Source organism: Salvelinus alpinus, chromosome 11 (assembly GCF_045679555.1).
Source record: "Salvelinus alpinus chromosome 11, SLU_Salpinus.1, whole genome shotgun sequence".
NCBI lineage: Eukaryota > Metazoa > Chordata > Actinopteri > Salmoniformes > Salmonidae > Salvelinus > Salvelinus alpinus.
Window position 1 is genome coordinate 19,715,095 of NC_092096.1, and position 16,839 is coordinate 19,731,933.

A 16,839-nucleotide genomic window follows, 5' to 3' on the forward strand; every position below is an offset into this window, starting at 1 on the left:
TTATCTGGAGTTCAGTTAGAGAAACATTCTCTGAAGATGGTAACTCAACCATTATCTGGAGTACAGTTAGAGAAACATTCTCTGAAGATGGTAACTCCTCAACCATTATCTGGAGTACAGTTAGAGAAACATTCTCTGAAGATGGTAACTCCTCAACCATTATCTGGAGTTAGGGTCAGCTGTAGTCTCTGAAGAAAACCTTATTGTGGTCCACGCAATGTTTTTTGCAAAGGCGGGGAAAAAATGTCAAGTAAACTATTTCATTGAACTCGTGTCAGAATTTGACATAATGGTAGGCTACCCTTCAGGCTTTACATTTCATATTTTTCATGGTTTTTCATCCATTTGTAAGAACTACTGAACAAAGATCTGTTTGGGAGCCAAAAGACCCGGCTCAACGAAAAGACTTGGAAAGTCCATCACTGTTAGCTAGTACCTCTCCTAAAGTAGTTCCCAGGAAGGCAACGGCGTGCTCCGTTTCCACAGCGACGGCCACAGCGGTCATCAGGCCCTTCTTGGTGAAAACGGGTTCGGTTGCCAGGGCGAACTCTGCCCTGCTGGCCAGCGGGGAGGGCAGGAACTCAGCACCACACTTTTGATTGGTCACCATGCCCTTCTGAAGAGGGGAGGAATCACTGTCAGATACATTATCTCACTAGTAGGTAGAAGTGATAATGTAGCAGTTATTACATTATATTTACATCCTCTTGTACATTTCATTGTAGAAGAGCAACGACCATAACGTCAAGGTAAACTACAAAACCATCAATTGTTCAAAACCCTTGACTGGAGGGTCTGGTCAGGCTACAAACCTCCTTTTCAATTTTACACAGCTCGTCTGACTTGGAGGAGTATGGTGAGTAGACAGCAGACGTCTTGTTTATTTTTCCCTTGGTGCTGTAGCAGGCTCCTATGATCTCCACCAGTCTCTGGTTGATGGCCCTCAGTGGGTACATACACACTGCCGAGCTGGAGCTGTCGTCGTCTGAGCTGAACACCACAAACACAACCTGACAGGAATACACAAGTCTCTTTTCTTAACTCACTGTTCTTACGGTTCAGACTTGCCTGCTTAAGTAAAGGTGAAATGCCCGCTTTATCTGTCCAAACTCATTTGTGGGATTCAATCTAATTCAAACAACTATCTGTCCCCTTAGGGCAATTCTATTAGGGGTTATATAATTGAATTGGGGTATAGAATTGAACTGGTTAGTGGATTAAGTTTAAATTGTTAGAGGGGGAAAATAAATACATACCTTATCCTGGGCTCCAACCGGTCCGTACCGGCCAGAGGAGCTCATATTCCTGGCCAGGGCTTCTCCTGGGAGGGCCACGTAGGCTGCCTGGACCTTGTTGTACTTGTTCCCCGAGCTGCAGTTCAGCTGGAGCTCTGTGTACGAGTAGTAGTTGTGGTCGTTCTCACACAACCTGGAGATAAAGGTGAAGTTCTTGGTTCCTGAATCCTGGGCGCCCAGGGTTCTGGAGAACAGGAAGTAGACAAAGCCCTCGTCCTGGAAGACGAGACACATAAAAAAGATAGGGGGAAATAGAGAAAGTGGGGGGAAAAGGAGAGAAAAAGAGTGAGATAGAAGAGCATAAGTTCCATGAATCAGTATTTGTCTTTCAGTCTCTTTGTAACGTTGTAATCACAGACAGGCCCCGAGGGGATGTTTCACACTGCTGTGTGTGTAAAAGGAGTTTCTCCGTCTCTCACCTTGAAGACGTGTCTGAAGTCATGGAGGTAGCGCAGTGTGAAGGGGTTGGACTGGACGGCCGAGGCCTCGATGATGCTGTCGAACAACACCCAGTCATGAATGTCCTGGAGGATACGGGTGCTGATCAGCTTGGTGCTGTCATGGCTGCCGTAGCCCTTAGCCACCTGAAGAGATCAGAGAGTTACCATGGTGACCAGGAAGTAAATACAACATGGTTCAGCTTGGTGCAGTCGTGACTGACATAACCTTTACACACCTAGGACGAGACCGAGGGAACAGAACATGGGAAATTAACTTATCCAGTACCTTTACAATTTAAAATCCCAATACAACATCAGCATTGCAAAGCCAGGATAGTGGGTTCGATTCCTGGGACCACCCAATACGTAAAACATTTATACAAGTAGCTTTGAATAAAAGTGTCTGCTAAATGACATTATTATTACTGTGATATATCACGGACCGGTTAGTCCACCTACCAGGAAGACGGTGAAGTTCTCGTAGTAAGACATGACCCCTACTACTGACACACTCTCCTCTGCACTGGCCACGTACGACTTCTCTCCTTTACTATCGCTGAAGTACAGCAGCTGCTCTACATTAGACAGGTTCCTCAGAGAACAGATTCCTCTGTACAGACTCCCACACACTATCAAGGTGTCTTTGGATGGATGGATGAGGAGCAGTTTGTTATGGTTGTCTGTCTCCACTGCTTCCTCGCAGGAAGTCACGGGCGGGGTACACTGGCGGTTGTCCAATTCGGGTCCTGTTCTGGTGTGTGCCTCGGGGTGCAGGGATTGGTCCAGTTGGTAGAGGGCGTTGACCGTGCCCACATACAGCCGGCTGGTGATTGGGTCCTGGACTACGTTGTTGATGAGGGTGTCAGAGGGGAACTCGTTGTAGGCGGAGCCGAGGAGGGAGAGAGACGACGTCGCCAAGATGGCAGCCAGAACCCACCGCCACGCCATCTCTGGAGGAGAGGAAGGGAAAAATAATTATGTTACTCTTTGTCTCTTTGTAACTTGGTAGAGAAAGAAAGAGAGAGAGAGGTAGGAGGGAGAAAGAAGAAGAGGAAGGAAGGAGTGAGGGGGAGAAGAGCGAGATAGAAAGATACAGATAAGGGGAAAATATATAATTAGTTCCTAATCTTAAATCATTCCATTCTATTAGTCTTTCTGTGGCTTTGTAACTTAGTAATCACAGACAGGCCTGAGGGGACGTTTCAACAGCTAATAACAAGATATGAAATAAACATGAAGACATTAAGGTTTACAACGTTTAATAACATCTTCTGAATTATTATTTTTTCAGCAGTAAGTTATTCAGTTCTACTTCAGCATTCCTACCTTCCACTCTCATTATTATTCATCCTCATCCTTCCCACTAAATATAAAGGAGGGAAAATCAATTCACTCGCTCCCCTAACTCCCCTCAGATGTTGAGATGTGGATCAGTGAATTTGACACGGCCGATAAAATAAGTTGTTTTTTTCCCCAAAAGAAAGCAGCGTATGCAGCATTCGCTTTGCTGCCAAACTCCTCTTCTCTCCTCCCCTCATCCCTGCCTACAGTTTCATTAGTCAAACTCCTCTTCTCTCCTCCCCTCATCCTTTCATCCCTGCCTACAGGTTTTCGGTAGTCAAACTCTCCTCGAATCAAAGGGATTCAAGGAGAGGTTGAGAGGAGTGGCTCAGTGCCAAGGTAACAAAGGTGTCCTGTTGCATTACGAGTACGCCCTCAGCATGGGGGCAGAGAAACTCCTCTTTGCAAAAACTCACAACCATTCACAAACTTTTTTCCAAAACTTTTGGGTGGGTTGTTGTGAGACCGAACCAAAAACGTTGGATGTGACCCAAAGGGAACCTTTTCCGACACATTCCTTCTGACCCAGTGAACAAAGCAACATCCTCAGTAGAAACGTGTTAAATGAAGCATTAAAATCAGACCACAACCCCACCATGATCTCTGTAGCTCCTCTATTAGCACTTAGAGACCTTTGACCTTTAACCCGGTTCATAAACCTCTTCATCTCCTTCATTAGAAGAGATGAGAACAGTCAGTAACTGGGACCAGGCTAAGACAGATCTGGGACCAGGCTAAGACAGATCTGGGACCAGGCTAAGACAGATCTGGGACCAGGCTAAGACAGATCTGGGACCAGGCTAAGACAGATCTGGGACCAGGCTAAGACAGATCTAGGACCAGTCAGTAATTGATTCTTTGCTCCATACTTCCAGATGATTTACCATTCAGCAGGAAGGCTGCTGGAGTGGGGGGGGGGGGGGGCCGAGGGGGTTAATACAGTCCTTATAGGTCCAATGCTACTTTATATAATGTTTACACACCCTACATTACTCATCTCATATGTATATACTGTACTCTATACCATCTACTGCATCTTGCCTATGCCGTTCGGCCATCGCTCATTCATATATTTATATGTACATATTCTTATTCATCCCTTTACAAGTGTGTGTATAAGGTAGTTGTTGTGAAATTGTTAGGTTATATTACTTGTTAGATATTACTGCACGGTCGGAACTAGAAGCACAAGCATTTTGCGACATTCACATTCACATCTGCTAACCATGTGTATGTGACCAATAACATTTGATTTGATGGCTCCTCCCCAGGCACTGATGCAAACCAGCCATGAAGACATTTACAACATACCAACACTGCCTGCCTTAAGTTCTCTCTCAGGGGATTAGGTAGAAGGCTTCTACACACCTGATGTTCTGCCAGTACCAGCCCAACAGTACCAGCCCAACAATACCAGCCCAACAGTACCAGCCCAACAGTACCAGCCCAACAATACCAGCCCAACAGTACCAGCCCAACAGTACCAGCCCAACAGTACCAGCCCAACAGGAACAGCTCAACAGGAACAGCCCAACAGTACCAGCCCAACAGGAACAGCCCAACAGGAACAGCTCAACAGGAACAGCCCAACAGTACCAGCCCAACAGTACCAGCCCAACAGTACCAGCCCAACAGGAACAGCTCAACAGGAACAGCCCAACAGGAAAAGCCCAACAGGAACAGCCCAACAGGAACAGCTCAACAGGAACAGCCCAACAGTACCAGCCCAACAGTACCAGCCCAACAGTACCAGCCCAACAGTACCAGCCCAACAGGAACAGCCCAACAGGAACAGCTCAACAGGAACAGCCCAACAGTACCAGCCCAACAGGAACATCTCAACAGGAACAGCCCAACAGGAACAGCCCAACAGTACCAGCCCAACAGTACCAGCCCAACAGTACCAGCCCAACAGGAAGAGCTCAACAGTACCAGCCCAACAGTACCAGCCCAACAGGAACAGCTCAACAGGAACAGCCCAACAGTACCAGCCCAACAGTACCAGCCCAACAGTACCAGCCCAACAGTACCAGCCCAACAGTACCAGCCCAACAGTACCAGCCCAACAGGAACAGCCCAACAGGAACAGCTCAACAGGAACAGCCCAACAGTACCAGCCCAACAGTACCAGCCCAACAGTACCAGCCCAACAGGAACAGCTCAACAGGAACAGCCCAACAGAGAAACACAATGTTCTGTTCTACTCTTCTGTCCTATTCTACTGTCTTCTGTCCTATTCTACTGTCTTCTGTCCTGTTCCACTGTCTTCTGTCCTGTTCCACTGTCTTCTGTCCTGTTCCACTGTCTTCTGTCCTGTTCTGTCTGGTTCCACTGTCTTCTGTCCTGTTCTGTCTTCTGTCCTGTTCTGTCTGGTTCCACTGTCTTCTGTCCTGTTCTGTCTGGTTCCACTGTCTTCTGTCCTGTTCTACTGTCTTCTGTCCTGTTCTGTCTGGTTCCACCGTTTCCTGTCCTACTGTCCTGTTCTCCTCTCTTCTGTTCTGTATTAGTAAGACAGTGTGTTCTTACCCAAGGCAACTCAGATATTACTTCAGTCCGTTCCTGAAATACCTCTGTGGGAACAACGTGATAATATCTCAGTGAGTTCTGGGGCTTGTCAGGACACTTAAGCCCATGAGTAGAATGAAGTTACATTTACACACTGACTGAAGGTCAGTTGGTATTTTTCCTTCTAATGGAAGTTAAGGAAGCTATGTAAGTAAGCTGATTTTAGACCTGTGACAAAGGGCAACTTCTACGTGGAGCTATCAATCAAACAGACACACAGCGTAACAGCTCTGACTCAGTCTTGAAAGCTTTTGAAGAAAACAAACAGTCCTAAAAGCTCCATACATGGTGTTAGAGCTCAGACCACCACAATGATGATGATGATGGTCTACAGTATGAATCAGTGCATAACAACGTTTAATGAGGACAGAACAGAGGGGCAGAGTGAGAATCAACACAAACTGGGACTCAGGCTCTGCCCTCCAGTCTCCTCACAAAAGCCCAAGTAAAGTAAGCTCTCTGAGAAACCATTATGAGGGACATAGTAGAGCTAGACACCACAGTGGCAGCTCTCACTGGGTCTTTGTTATGAGTAGAGCTAGACACCACAGTGGCAGCTCTCACTGGGTCTTTGTTATGATGAAATAGTAGAGCTAGACACCACAGTGGCAGCTCTCACTGGGACTTTGTTATGATGAAATAGTAGAGCTAGACACCACAGTGGCAGCTCTCACTGGGACTTTGTTATGAGTAGAGCTAGACACCACAGTGGCAGCTCTCACTGGGTCTTTGTTATGATGAAAGAGTAGAGCTAGACACCACAGTGGCAGCTCTCACTGGGACTTTGTTATGATGAAATAGTAGAGCTAGACACCACAGTGGCAGCTCTCACTGGGACTTTGTTATGAGTAGAGCTAGACACCACAGTGGCAGCTCTCACTGGGTCTTTGTTATGATGAAAGAGTAGAGCTAGACACCACAGTGGCAGCTCTCACTGGGACTTTGTTATGATGAAATAGTAGAGCTAGACACCACAGTGGCAGCTCTCACTGGGACTTTGTTATGAGTAGAGCTAGACACCACAGTGGCAGCTCTCACTGGGTCTTTGTTATGATGAAAGAGTAGAGCTAGACACCACAGTGGGAGCTCTCACTGGGTCTTTGTTATGATGAAATAGTAGAGCTAGACACCACAGTGGCAGCTCTCACTGGGACTTTGTTATGATGAAATAGTAGAGCTAGACACCACAGTGGCAGCTCTCACTGGGTCTTTGTTATGATGAAATAGCAGAGCTAGACACCACAGTGGCAGCTCTCACTGGGACTTTGTGATTGGTGGAGTCCAGTTCCAGATTAGAGCTGGGTAACTGTCCCATAAACTCCCTGTACCACACACACCCCCTCCCTGCCCCTCACGTCATCAGTGCTATGGGGAGATGTCTCCTAAGATGCCTGCACAGCATTGTGTCACCTGATGGGGCTGCATTAGTTGTTATTGTCAGCACTCAGAGTGTTGTGAGGCGCTTTGCTGCGTGACGACTGTTACTCATCAGGGTGTGTGTTCATTCATCAGCACAAGGCTGACCATTTGATTCCTCTTTCACAACTCTGGACAAAACCTTCTCTCTCGGCTGCTTAGCCAACAACTCCAGAAGAACACACACAGCAGAAAGATTGTCATAATATAAGTCATATAAACCATGTGATGTGGTTTCTCATATCACAATGTGACCGTCTAACTGACTGGGGGCTGGGGAGATTGGGGTTGTGGGTTGTGGGTTTCAGAGATTCGGCCTGTCAGTTTCTGTGTGTGTGTGTGTGTGTGTGTGTGTGTGTGTGTGTGTTAAAAAACATGAGCTGGCGCACACCCAGAAAAATGTGTCTGTGTGGAGGTGCTGACTAACGGCAAATAAACTATCAAAATAAAGGAAGTTGAACACTCCATATTTAAACTCCCAGCAATATAATGGGTATTTACCAACGTTTCGGCATCACCGTGCCTTCCTCAAGGTGATGTCATGAATACTTGAACCATGTTATGTAGACAAACAGTGCAATTGGTGCAACCAATGACAATAGTGAGGGGTGAAACTATCTACATATATATTTTTTTAAATAATTTAAAAAAAGTTTATGGCATATTAAATATATTACGCGATTGTTATATAGAAACATAATTCAATATTGTACATCATATTAGCATCAACATACATTATTGTTTAACTCAATTTCACATAATTGTTATGCATATTTGGTGTACGCTAATAAGCTGTAGAAAGATTATATCAATTTATAAGACTTGTTCATAAAATAAAGATTTGTTCATAAGGGCCTGAGATCAAAGTCAATATTCAGACCACTAGGGGTCAATGTTTTTAGACAGGATATCCAGGAAGCCTCCCTCTGTAGTAGCAGGATCTCCATGTTACCTCATCTCCTTGGTAGAGCAACATGCTCAGTGCCTGTGTATTTGAGGGAGGAGATTGATTGGTTAGCTTCAACAAAGTGAGCTGCTACTGAATAGTCAGTGTTCTGACACCTGATTGAGCTGCTACTGGATAGTCAGTGTTCTGACACCTGATTGAGCTGCTACTGAATAGTCAGTGTTCTGACACCTGATTGAGCTGCTACTGAATAGTCAGTGTTCTGACACCTGATTGAGCTGCTACTGGGTAGTCAGTGTTCTGACACCTGATTGAGCTGCTACTGGATAGTCAGTGTTCTGACACCTGATTGAGCTGCTACTGAATAGTCAGTGTTCTGACACCTCATTGAGCTGCTACTGGGTAGTCAGTGTTCTGACACCTGATTGATCTGCTACTGGATAGTCAGTGTTCTGACACCTGATTGAGCTGCTACTGAATAGTCAGTGTTCTGACACCTGATTGAGCTCCTACTGAATAGTCAGTGTTCTGACACCTGATTGAGCTGCTACTGAATAGTCAGTGTTCTGACACCTGATTGAGCTGCTACTGAATAGTCAGTGTTCTGACACCTGATTGAGCTGCTACTGAATAGTCAGTGTTCTGACACCTGATTGAGCTGCTACTGAATAGTCAGTGTTCTTACACCTGATTGAGCTGCTACTGAATAGTCAGTGTTCTGACACCTGATTGAGCTGCTACTGAATAGTCAGTGTTCTGAAACCTGATTGAGCTGCTACTGAATAGTCAGTGTTCTGACACCTGATTGAGCTGCTACTGAATAGTCAGTGTTCTGACACCTGATTGAGCTGCTACTGAATAGTCAGTGTTCTGACACCTGATTGAGCTGCTACTGAATAGTCAGTGTTCTGACACCTGATTGAGCTGCTACTGAATAGTCAGTGTTCTGACACCTGATTGAGCTGCTACTGGATAGTCAGTGTTCTGACACCTGATTGAGCTGCTACTGAATAGTCAGTGTTCGTACACCTGATTGAGCTGCTACTGGATAGTCAGTGTTCTGACACCTGATTGAGCTGCTACTGGATAGTCAGTGTTCTGACACCTGATTGAGCTGCTACTGGATAGTCAGTGTTCTGACACCTGATTGAGCTGCTACTGAATAGTCAGTGTTCTGACACCTGATTGAGCTGCTACTGAATAGTCAGTGTTCTTACACCTGATTGAGCTGCTACTGGATAGTCAGTGTTCGTATACCTGATTGAGCTGCTACTGAATAGTCAGTGTTCTGACACCTGATTGAGCTGCTACTGAATAGTCAGTGTTCTGACACCTGATTGAGCTGCTACTGGATAGTCAGTGTTCTGACACCTGATTGAGCTGCTACTGAATAGTCAGTGTTCGTACACCTGATTGAGCTGCTACTGGATAGTCAGTGTTCTGACACCTGATTGAGCTGCTACTGAATAGTCAGTGTTCTTACACCTGATTGAGCTGCTACTGGATAGTCAGTGTTCTGACACCTGATTGAGCTGCTACTGAATAGTCAGTGTTCTTACACCTGATTGAGCTGCTACTGGATAGTCAGTGTTCTGACACCTGATTGAGCTGCTACTGAATAGTCAGTGTTCTTACACCTGATTGAGCTGCTACTGGATAGTCAGTGTTCTGACACCTGATTGAGCTGCTACTGAATAGTCAGTGTTCTTACACCTGATTGAGCTGCTACTGAATAGTCAGTGTTCTTACACCTGATTGAGCTGCTACTGAATAGTCAGTGTTCTGACACCTGATTGAGCTGCTACTGAATAGTCAGTGTTCTTACACCTGATTGAGCTGCTACTGGATAGTCAGTGTTCGTACACCTGATTGAGCTGCTACTGAAGTCAGTGTTCTGACACCTGATTGAGCTGCTACTGAATAGTCAGTGTTCTTACACCTGATTGAGCTGCTACTGGATAGTCAGTGTTCGTACACCTGATTGAGCTGCTACTGAATAGTCAGTGTTCTGACACCTGATTGAGCTGCTACTGGATAGTCAGTGTTCTGACACCTGATTGAGCTGCTACTGAATAGTCAGTGTTCTGACACCTGATTGAGCTGCTACTGGATAGTCAGTGTTCTGACACCTGATTGAGCTGCTACTGAATAGTCAGTGTTCTGACACCTGATTGAGCTGCTACTGGATAGTCAGTGTTCTGACACCTGATTGAGCTGCTACTGAATAGTCAGTGTTCTGACACCTGATTGAGCTGCTACTGGATAGTCAGTGTTCGTACACCTGATTGAGCTGCTACTGAATAGTCAGTGTTCTGACACCTGATTGAGCTGCTACTGGATAGTCAGTGTTCTGACACCTGATTGAGCTGCTACTGGATAATCAGTGTTCTGACACCTGATTGAGCTGCTACTGGATAGTCAGTGTTCTGACACCTGATTGAGCTGCTACTGAATAGTCAGTGTTCTGACACCTGATTGAGCTGCTACTGGATAGTCAGTGTTCGTACACCTGATTGAGCTGCTACTGAATAGTCAGTGTTCGTACACCTGATTGAGCTGCTACTGAATAGTCAGTGTTCTGACACCTGATTGAGCTGCTACTGAATAGTCAGTGTTCTGACACCTGATTGAGCTGCTACTGGATAGTCAATGTTCTGTCACCTGATTGAGCTGCTACTGGATAGTCAGTGTTCTGTCACCTGATTGAGCTGCTACTGAATAGTCAGTGTTCGTACACCTGATTGAGCTGCTACTGGGTAGTCAGTGTTCTGACACCTGATTGAGCTGCTACTGGATAGTCAGTGTTCTGACACCTGATTGAGCTGCTACTGAATAGTCAGTGTTCGTACACCTGATTGAGCTGCTACTGGATAGTCAATGTTCTGACACCTGATTGAGCTGCTACTGGATAGTCAATGTTCTGTCACCTGATTGAGCTGCTACTGGATAGTCAATGTTCTGTCACCTGATTGAGCTGCTACTGGATAGTCAGTGTTCTGTCACCTGATTGAGCTGCTACTGAATAGTCAGTGTTCGTACACCTGATTGAGCTGCTACTGGGTAGTCAGTGTTCTGACACCTGATTGAGCTGCTACTGGATAGTCAGTGTTCTGACACCTGATTGAGCTGCTACTGGGTAGTCAGTGTTCTGACACCTGATTGAGCTGCTACTGGGTAGTGTCATGACGTCGCCTGCTTGGGTAGTGCAAACCCCATCCCCCTCTCCCTGCCTCTCCCTTTCCTACCACAACCCATGCGGTGATCACAGAGAGATGTCGTAAATTCCTGAGAATCTCCTCATGGCCCAACAGTATTAGACAGAGGGTAAACTTTCAAGACAAAGGAATTCTCTTCCACCTCACAGAACTTGAGGTACGAACATATTTCATATTCCTGCAAAAGTATGAAAGATCGGTGGAGAGTCCAGCTATGAACCGGTCCATTTGTCACCACGTGGGAAACTCATGTGAGACTGTGGGACCACATTACCATACCGCTGTTTATATAATAACCTCAGATATGAGGTTTACATCTGTTTGTTGTATAAAATGAATGAGTGAGTATGATACTGTTTATATAATTGTGTAATATGATTTTGAACTGTTTAATGAAGGAAAATACAAATCCCTGTTGTATTTGAACTAAATCCAAGGACCGCCCTGAGCCAGTTGGGTCAGAGACCATGGGACAGCCCCTCTCTGCTATCTGAATAAAAGCCAACTCTAAGAAATTACCATTAGACCATGTTTATCCTCCAAGGAGGAGAACGAAGGTTGAGTATAATTGCTGAATCTTTAACCATACCACGTGGTTAAAACTCTTATACGAATAAGAACAAGTTTTGATATTGACTACTAGTCTGCAGCTAGGAATTCGGTATCATTGAACGCGAAGAAATACAACCGCCGAAACAGCATTCTATAACGAATGTCACTCTGAACAATCCACAATAACTACGACAGAAGGAACTCCAACAAAACGAACTTCTCTCCAACGATCAAGACGACACACCATGAGCGTAAATATATATATATTGATTGCAATTGTTCCCGAATGAGTGAGCGTTCATGTGTAAGGATTAGCATGTCAATTGTTATAAAGAGTATACTCTGTAGTGACTTCTGAATCGACCCCCCATCCATCCCTTTTGTCTAACAAGCCGCTATGCCGGTTCAGCCCACTAGGGCATATTTCTCCTATCATTTCATGTAACTATTTTAAGTTTGTTTGTTTGTTTATGCATTTCTGTGAATTAATTAGTTAGTAATAAATAAATGATTTAAGACAATTGATGTATGGATGACTCATAGTGAAGACTGGGTTCGTGCAGATAATCAACAATTTACGACGTTTGGAATGAGACTAACGTGAGGTAAAAATAAATAAATCATTAATCAGAAGACTATTGATCAGATATGAAAATATCTGAAAGGTTATATTGGGAAATTATAACTTTGTAATCTAATAACTTTCCCTGGTGCCCTCGAATTCATAGTTAATTAGTTACGTTATTACTCAAGTGATCGCGTAATCCCTAACTACAGGAATCTTTGATAAAAACTATAAGTCTTCAATTTAACGATAGCAAAGACACGACAGTAGTCAGTGTTCTGACACCTGATTGAGTGTTCAGCTATGCGTTGTTTTAATTGTCTTTTCGTTTGTCCTACGTGGGCTTTTCCACATGAACAGGTGATGATAGATGACTCCCTTGGTCTTGATGAGATGATCCCCCTAACAGGGATCTTTCCACCTGTATGTGGGCGTCTGAAGAAAGATGTTTTTATAGTGCTATTACACTGTGCACATGAGCCACATTTGTAGTTCCCATTTGGGTTAGGTATCAATAGTGTCTGAGTGGGGTCAGGGGGCAGGTCAGATCTCACCAAGGTATCTCCTATAGTGTCTGAGTGGGCTCAGGGGGCAGGTCAGATCTCACCAAGGTATCTCCTATAGTGTCTGAGTGAGCTCAGGGGGCAGGTCAGATCTCACCAAGGTATCTCCTATAGTGTCTGAGTGAGCTCAGGGGGCAGGTCAGATCTCACCAAGGTATCTCCTATAGTGTCTGAGTAGCTCAGGGGGCAGGTCAGATCTCACCAAGGTATCTCCTATAGTGTCTGAGTAGCTCAGGGGGCAGGTCAGATCTCACCAAGGTATCTCCTATAGTGTCTGAGTGGGCTCAGGGGGCAGGTCAGATCTCACCAAGGTATCTCCTATAGTGTCTGAGTAGCTCAGGGGGCAGGTCAGATCTCACCAAGGTATCTCCTATAGTGTCTGAGTAGCTCAGGGGGCAGGTCAAATCTCACCAAGGTATCTCCTATAGTGTCTGAGTGGGGTCAGGTCAGATCTCACCAAGGTATCTCCTAGAGTGTCTGAGTAGCTCAGGGGGCAGGTCAGATCTCACCAAGGTATCTCCTATAGTGTCTGAGTAGCTCAGGGGGCAGGTCAGATCTCACCAAGCTATCTCCTATAGTGTCTGAGTGGGCTCAGGGGGCAGGTCAGATCTCACCAAGGTATCTCCTATAGTGTCTGAGTGGGCTCAGGGGGCAGGTCAGATCTCACCAAGGTATCTCCTATAGTGTCTGAGTGGGCTCAGGGGGCAGGTCAGATCTCACCAAGGTATCTCCTATAGTGTCTGAGTAGCTCAGGGGGCAGGTCAGATCTCACCAAGGTATCTCCTATAGTGTCTGAGTAGCTCAGGGGGCAGGTCAGATCTCACCAAGGTATCTCCTATAGTGTCTGAGTGGGGTGCAGGTCAGATCTCACCAAGGTATCTCCTATAGTGTCTGAGTGGGGTCAGGGGGCAGGTCAGATCTCACCAAGGTATCTCATATAGTGTCTGAGTAGCTCAGGGGGCAGGTCAAATCTCACCAAGGTATCTCCTATAGTGTCTGAGTGGGGTCAGGGGGCAGGTCAGATCTCACCAAGGTATCTCCTAGAGTGTCTGAGTAGCTCAGGGGGCAGGTCAGATCTCACCAAGGTATCTCCTATAGTGTCTGAGTAGCTCAGGGGGCAGGTCAGATCTCACCAAGCTATCTCCTATAGTGTCTGAGTGGGCTCAGGGGGCAGGTCAGATCTCACCAAGGTATCTCCTATAGTGTCTGAGTGGGCTCAGGGGGCAGGTCAGATCTCACCAAGGTATCTCCTATAGTGTCTGAGTGGGCTCAGGGGGCAGGTCAGATCTCACCAAGGTATCTCCTATAGTGTCTGAGTGGGCTCAGGGGGCAGGTCAGATCTCACCAAGGTATCTCCTATAGTGTCTGAGTGGGCTCAGGGGGCAGGTCAGATCTCACCAAGGTATCTCCTATAGTGTCTGAGTGGGCTCAGGGGGCAGGTCAGATCTCACCAAGGTATCTCCTATAGTGTCTGAGTGGGCTCAGGGGGCAGGTCAGATCTCACCAAGGTATCTCCTATAGTGTCTGAGTGAGCTCAGGGGGCAGGTCAGATCTCACCAAGGTATCTCCTATAGTGTCTGAGTGGGCTCAGGAGGCAGGTCAGATCTCACCAAGGTATCTCATATAGTGTCTGAGTGGGCTCAGGAGGCAGGTCAGATCTCACCAAGGTATCTCCTATAGTGTCTGACTGAGCTCAGGGGGCAGGTCAGATCTCACCAAGGTATCTCCTATAGTGTCTGAGTGGGCTCAGGAGGCAGGTCAGATCTCACCAAGGTATCTCCTATAGTGTCTGAGTGGGCTCAGGAGGCAGGTCAGATCTCACCAAGGTATCTCCTATAGTGTCTGAGTGGGCTCAGGAGGCAGGTCAGATCTCACCAAGGTATCTCCTATAGTGTCTGACTGAGCTCAGGGGGCAGGTCAGATCTCACCAAGGTATCTCCTATAGTGTCTGAGTGGCTCAGGGGGCAGGTCAGATCTCACCAAGGTATCTCCTATAGTGTCTGAGTGGGCTCAGGGGGCAGGTCAGATCTCACCAAGGTATCTCCTATAGTGTCTGAGTGTGCTCAGGGGGCAGGTCAGATCTCACCAAGGTATCTCCTATAGTGTCTGAGTGAGCTCAGGGGGCAGGTCAGATCTCACCAAGGTATCTCCTATAGTGTCTGAGTGGCTCAGGGGGCAGGTCAGATCTCACCAAGGTATCTCCTATAGTGTCTGAGTGAGCTCAGGGGGCAGGTCAGATCTCACCAAGGTATCTCCTATAGTGTCTGAGTGGGGTCAGGGGGCAGGTCAGATCTCACCAAGGTATCTCCTATAGTGTCTGAGTGGGCTCAGGGGGCAGGTCAGATCTCACCAAGGTATCTCCTATAGTGTCTGAGTGGGCTCAGGGGGCAGGTCAGATCTCACCAAGGTATCTCCTATAGTGTCTGAGTGGGGTCAGGGGGCAGGTCAGATCTCACCAAGGTATCTCCTATAGTGTCTGAGTGGGCTCAGGGGGCAGGTCAGATCTCACCAAGGTATCTCCTATAGTGTCTGAGTGGGGTCAGGGGGCAGGTCAGATCTCACCAAGGTATCTCCTATAGTGTCTGACTGAGCTCAGGGGGCAGGTCAGATCTCACCAAGGTATCTCCTATAGTGTCTGAGTGGGGTCAGGGGGCAGGTCAGATCTCACCAAGGTATCTCCTATAGTGTCTGACTGAGCTCAGGGGGCAGGTCAGATCTCACCAAGGTATCTCCTATAGTGTCTGAGTGGCTCAGGGGGCAGGTCAGATCTCACCAAGGTATCTCCTATAGTGTCTGAGTAGCTCAGGGGGCAGGTCAGATCTCACCAAGGTATCTCCTATAGTGTCTGAGTAGCTCAGGGGGCAGGTCAAATCTCACCAAGGTATCTCCTATAGTGTCTGAGTGGGGTCAGGGGGCAGGTCAGATCTCACCAAGGTATCTCCTAGAGTGTCTGAGTAGCTCAGGGGGCAGGTCAGATCTCACCAAGGTATCTCCTATAGTGTCTGAGTGGGCTCAGGGGGCAGGTCAGATCTCACCAAGGTATCTCCTATAGTGTCTGAGTAGCTCAGGGGGCAGGTCAGATCTCACCAAGGTATCTCCTATAGTGTCTGAGTAGCTCAGGGGGCAGGTCAGATCTCACCAAGGTATCTCCTATAGTGTCTGAGTGGGGTCAGGTCAGATCTCACCAAGGTATCTCCTATAGTGTCTGAGTGGGGTCAGGGGGCAGGTCAGATCTCACCAAGGTATCTCCTATAGTGTCTGAGTAGCTCAGGGGGCAGGTCAAATCTCACCAAGGTATCTCCTATAGTGTCTGAGTGGGGTCAGGGGGCAGGTCAGATCTCACCAAGGTATCTCCTAGAGTGTCTGAGTAGCTCAGGGGGCAGGTCAGATCTCACCAAGGTATCTCCTATAGTGTCTGAGTAGCTCAGGGGGCAGGTCAGATCTCACCAAGCTATCTCCTATAGTGTCTGAGTGGGCTCAGGGGGCAGGTCAGATCTCACCAAGGTATCTCCTATAGTGTCTGAGTGGGCTCAGGGGGCAGGTCAGATCTCACCAAGGTATCTCCTATAGTGTCTGAGTGGGCTCAGGGGGCAGGTCAGATCTCACCAAGGTATCTCCTATAGTGTCTGAGTGGGCTCAGGGGGCAGGTCAGATCTCACCAAGGTATCTCCTATAGTGTCTGAGTGGGCTTAGGGGGCAGGTCAGATCTCACCAAGGTATCTCCTATAGTGTCTGAGTGGGCTCAGGGGGCAGGTCAGATCTCACCAAGGTATCTCCTATAGTGTCTGAGTGGCTCAGGGGGCAGGTCAGATCTCACCAAGGTATCTCCTATAGTGTCTGAGTGAGCTCAGGGGGCAGGTCAGATCTCACCAAGGTATCTCCTATAGTGTCTGAGTGGGGTCAGGGGGCAGGTCAGATCTCACCAAGGTATCTCCTATAGTGTCTGAGTGGGCTCAGGGGGCAGGTCAGATCTCACCAAG

At 47.0% G+C, this 16,839-nt stretch overlaps 1 protein-coding gene across 1 annotated transcript in view; it reads right to left on the minus strand.

Moving 5' to 3' along the window:
* LOC139533701 (plexin-B2-like) overlaps positions 1-16,839 on the minus strand; it is a gene marked incomplete at its 3' end in the record, with an annotated part of 208,984 nt that overhangs the window by 62,274 nt on the left and 129,871 nt on the right. The window contains 5 exon segments of the mRNA XM_071331992.1: positions 437-616; positions 813-1,010; positions 1,257-1,511; positions 1,715-1,879; positions 2,195-2,685. Coding sequence (XP_071188093.1) covers positions 437-616; positions 813-1,010; positions 1,257-1,511; positions 1,715-1,879; positions 2,195-2,683 — 1,287 coding nt within the window.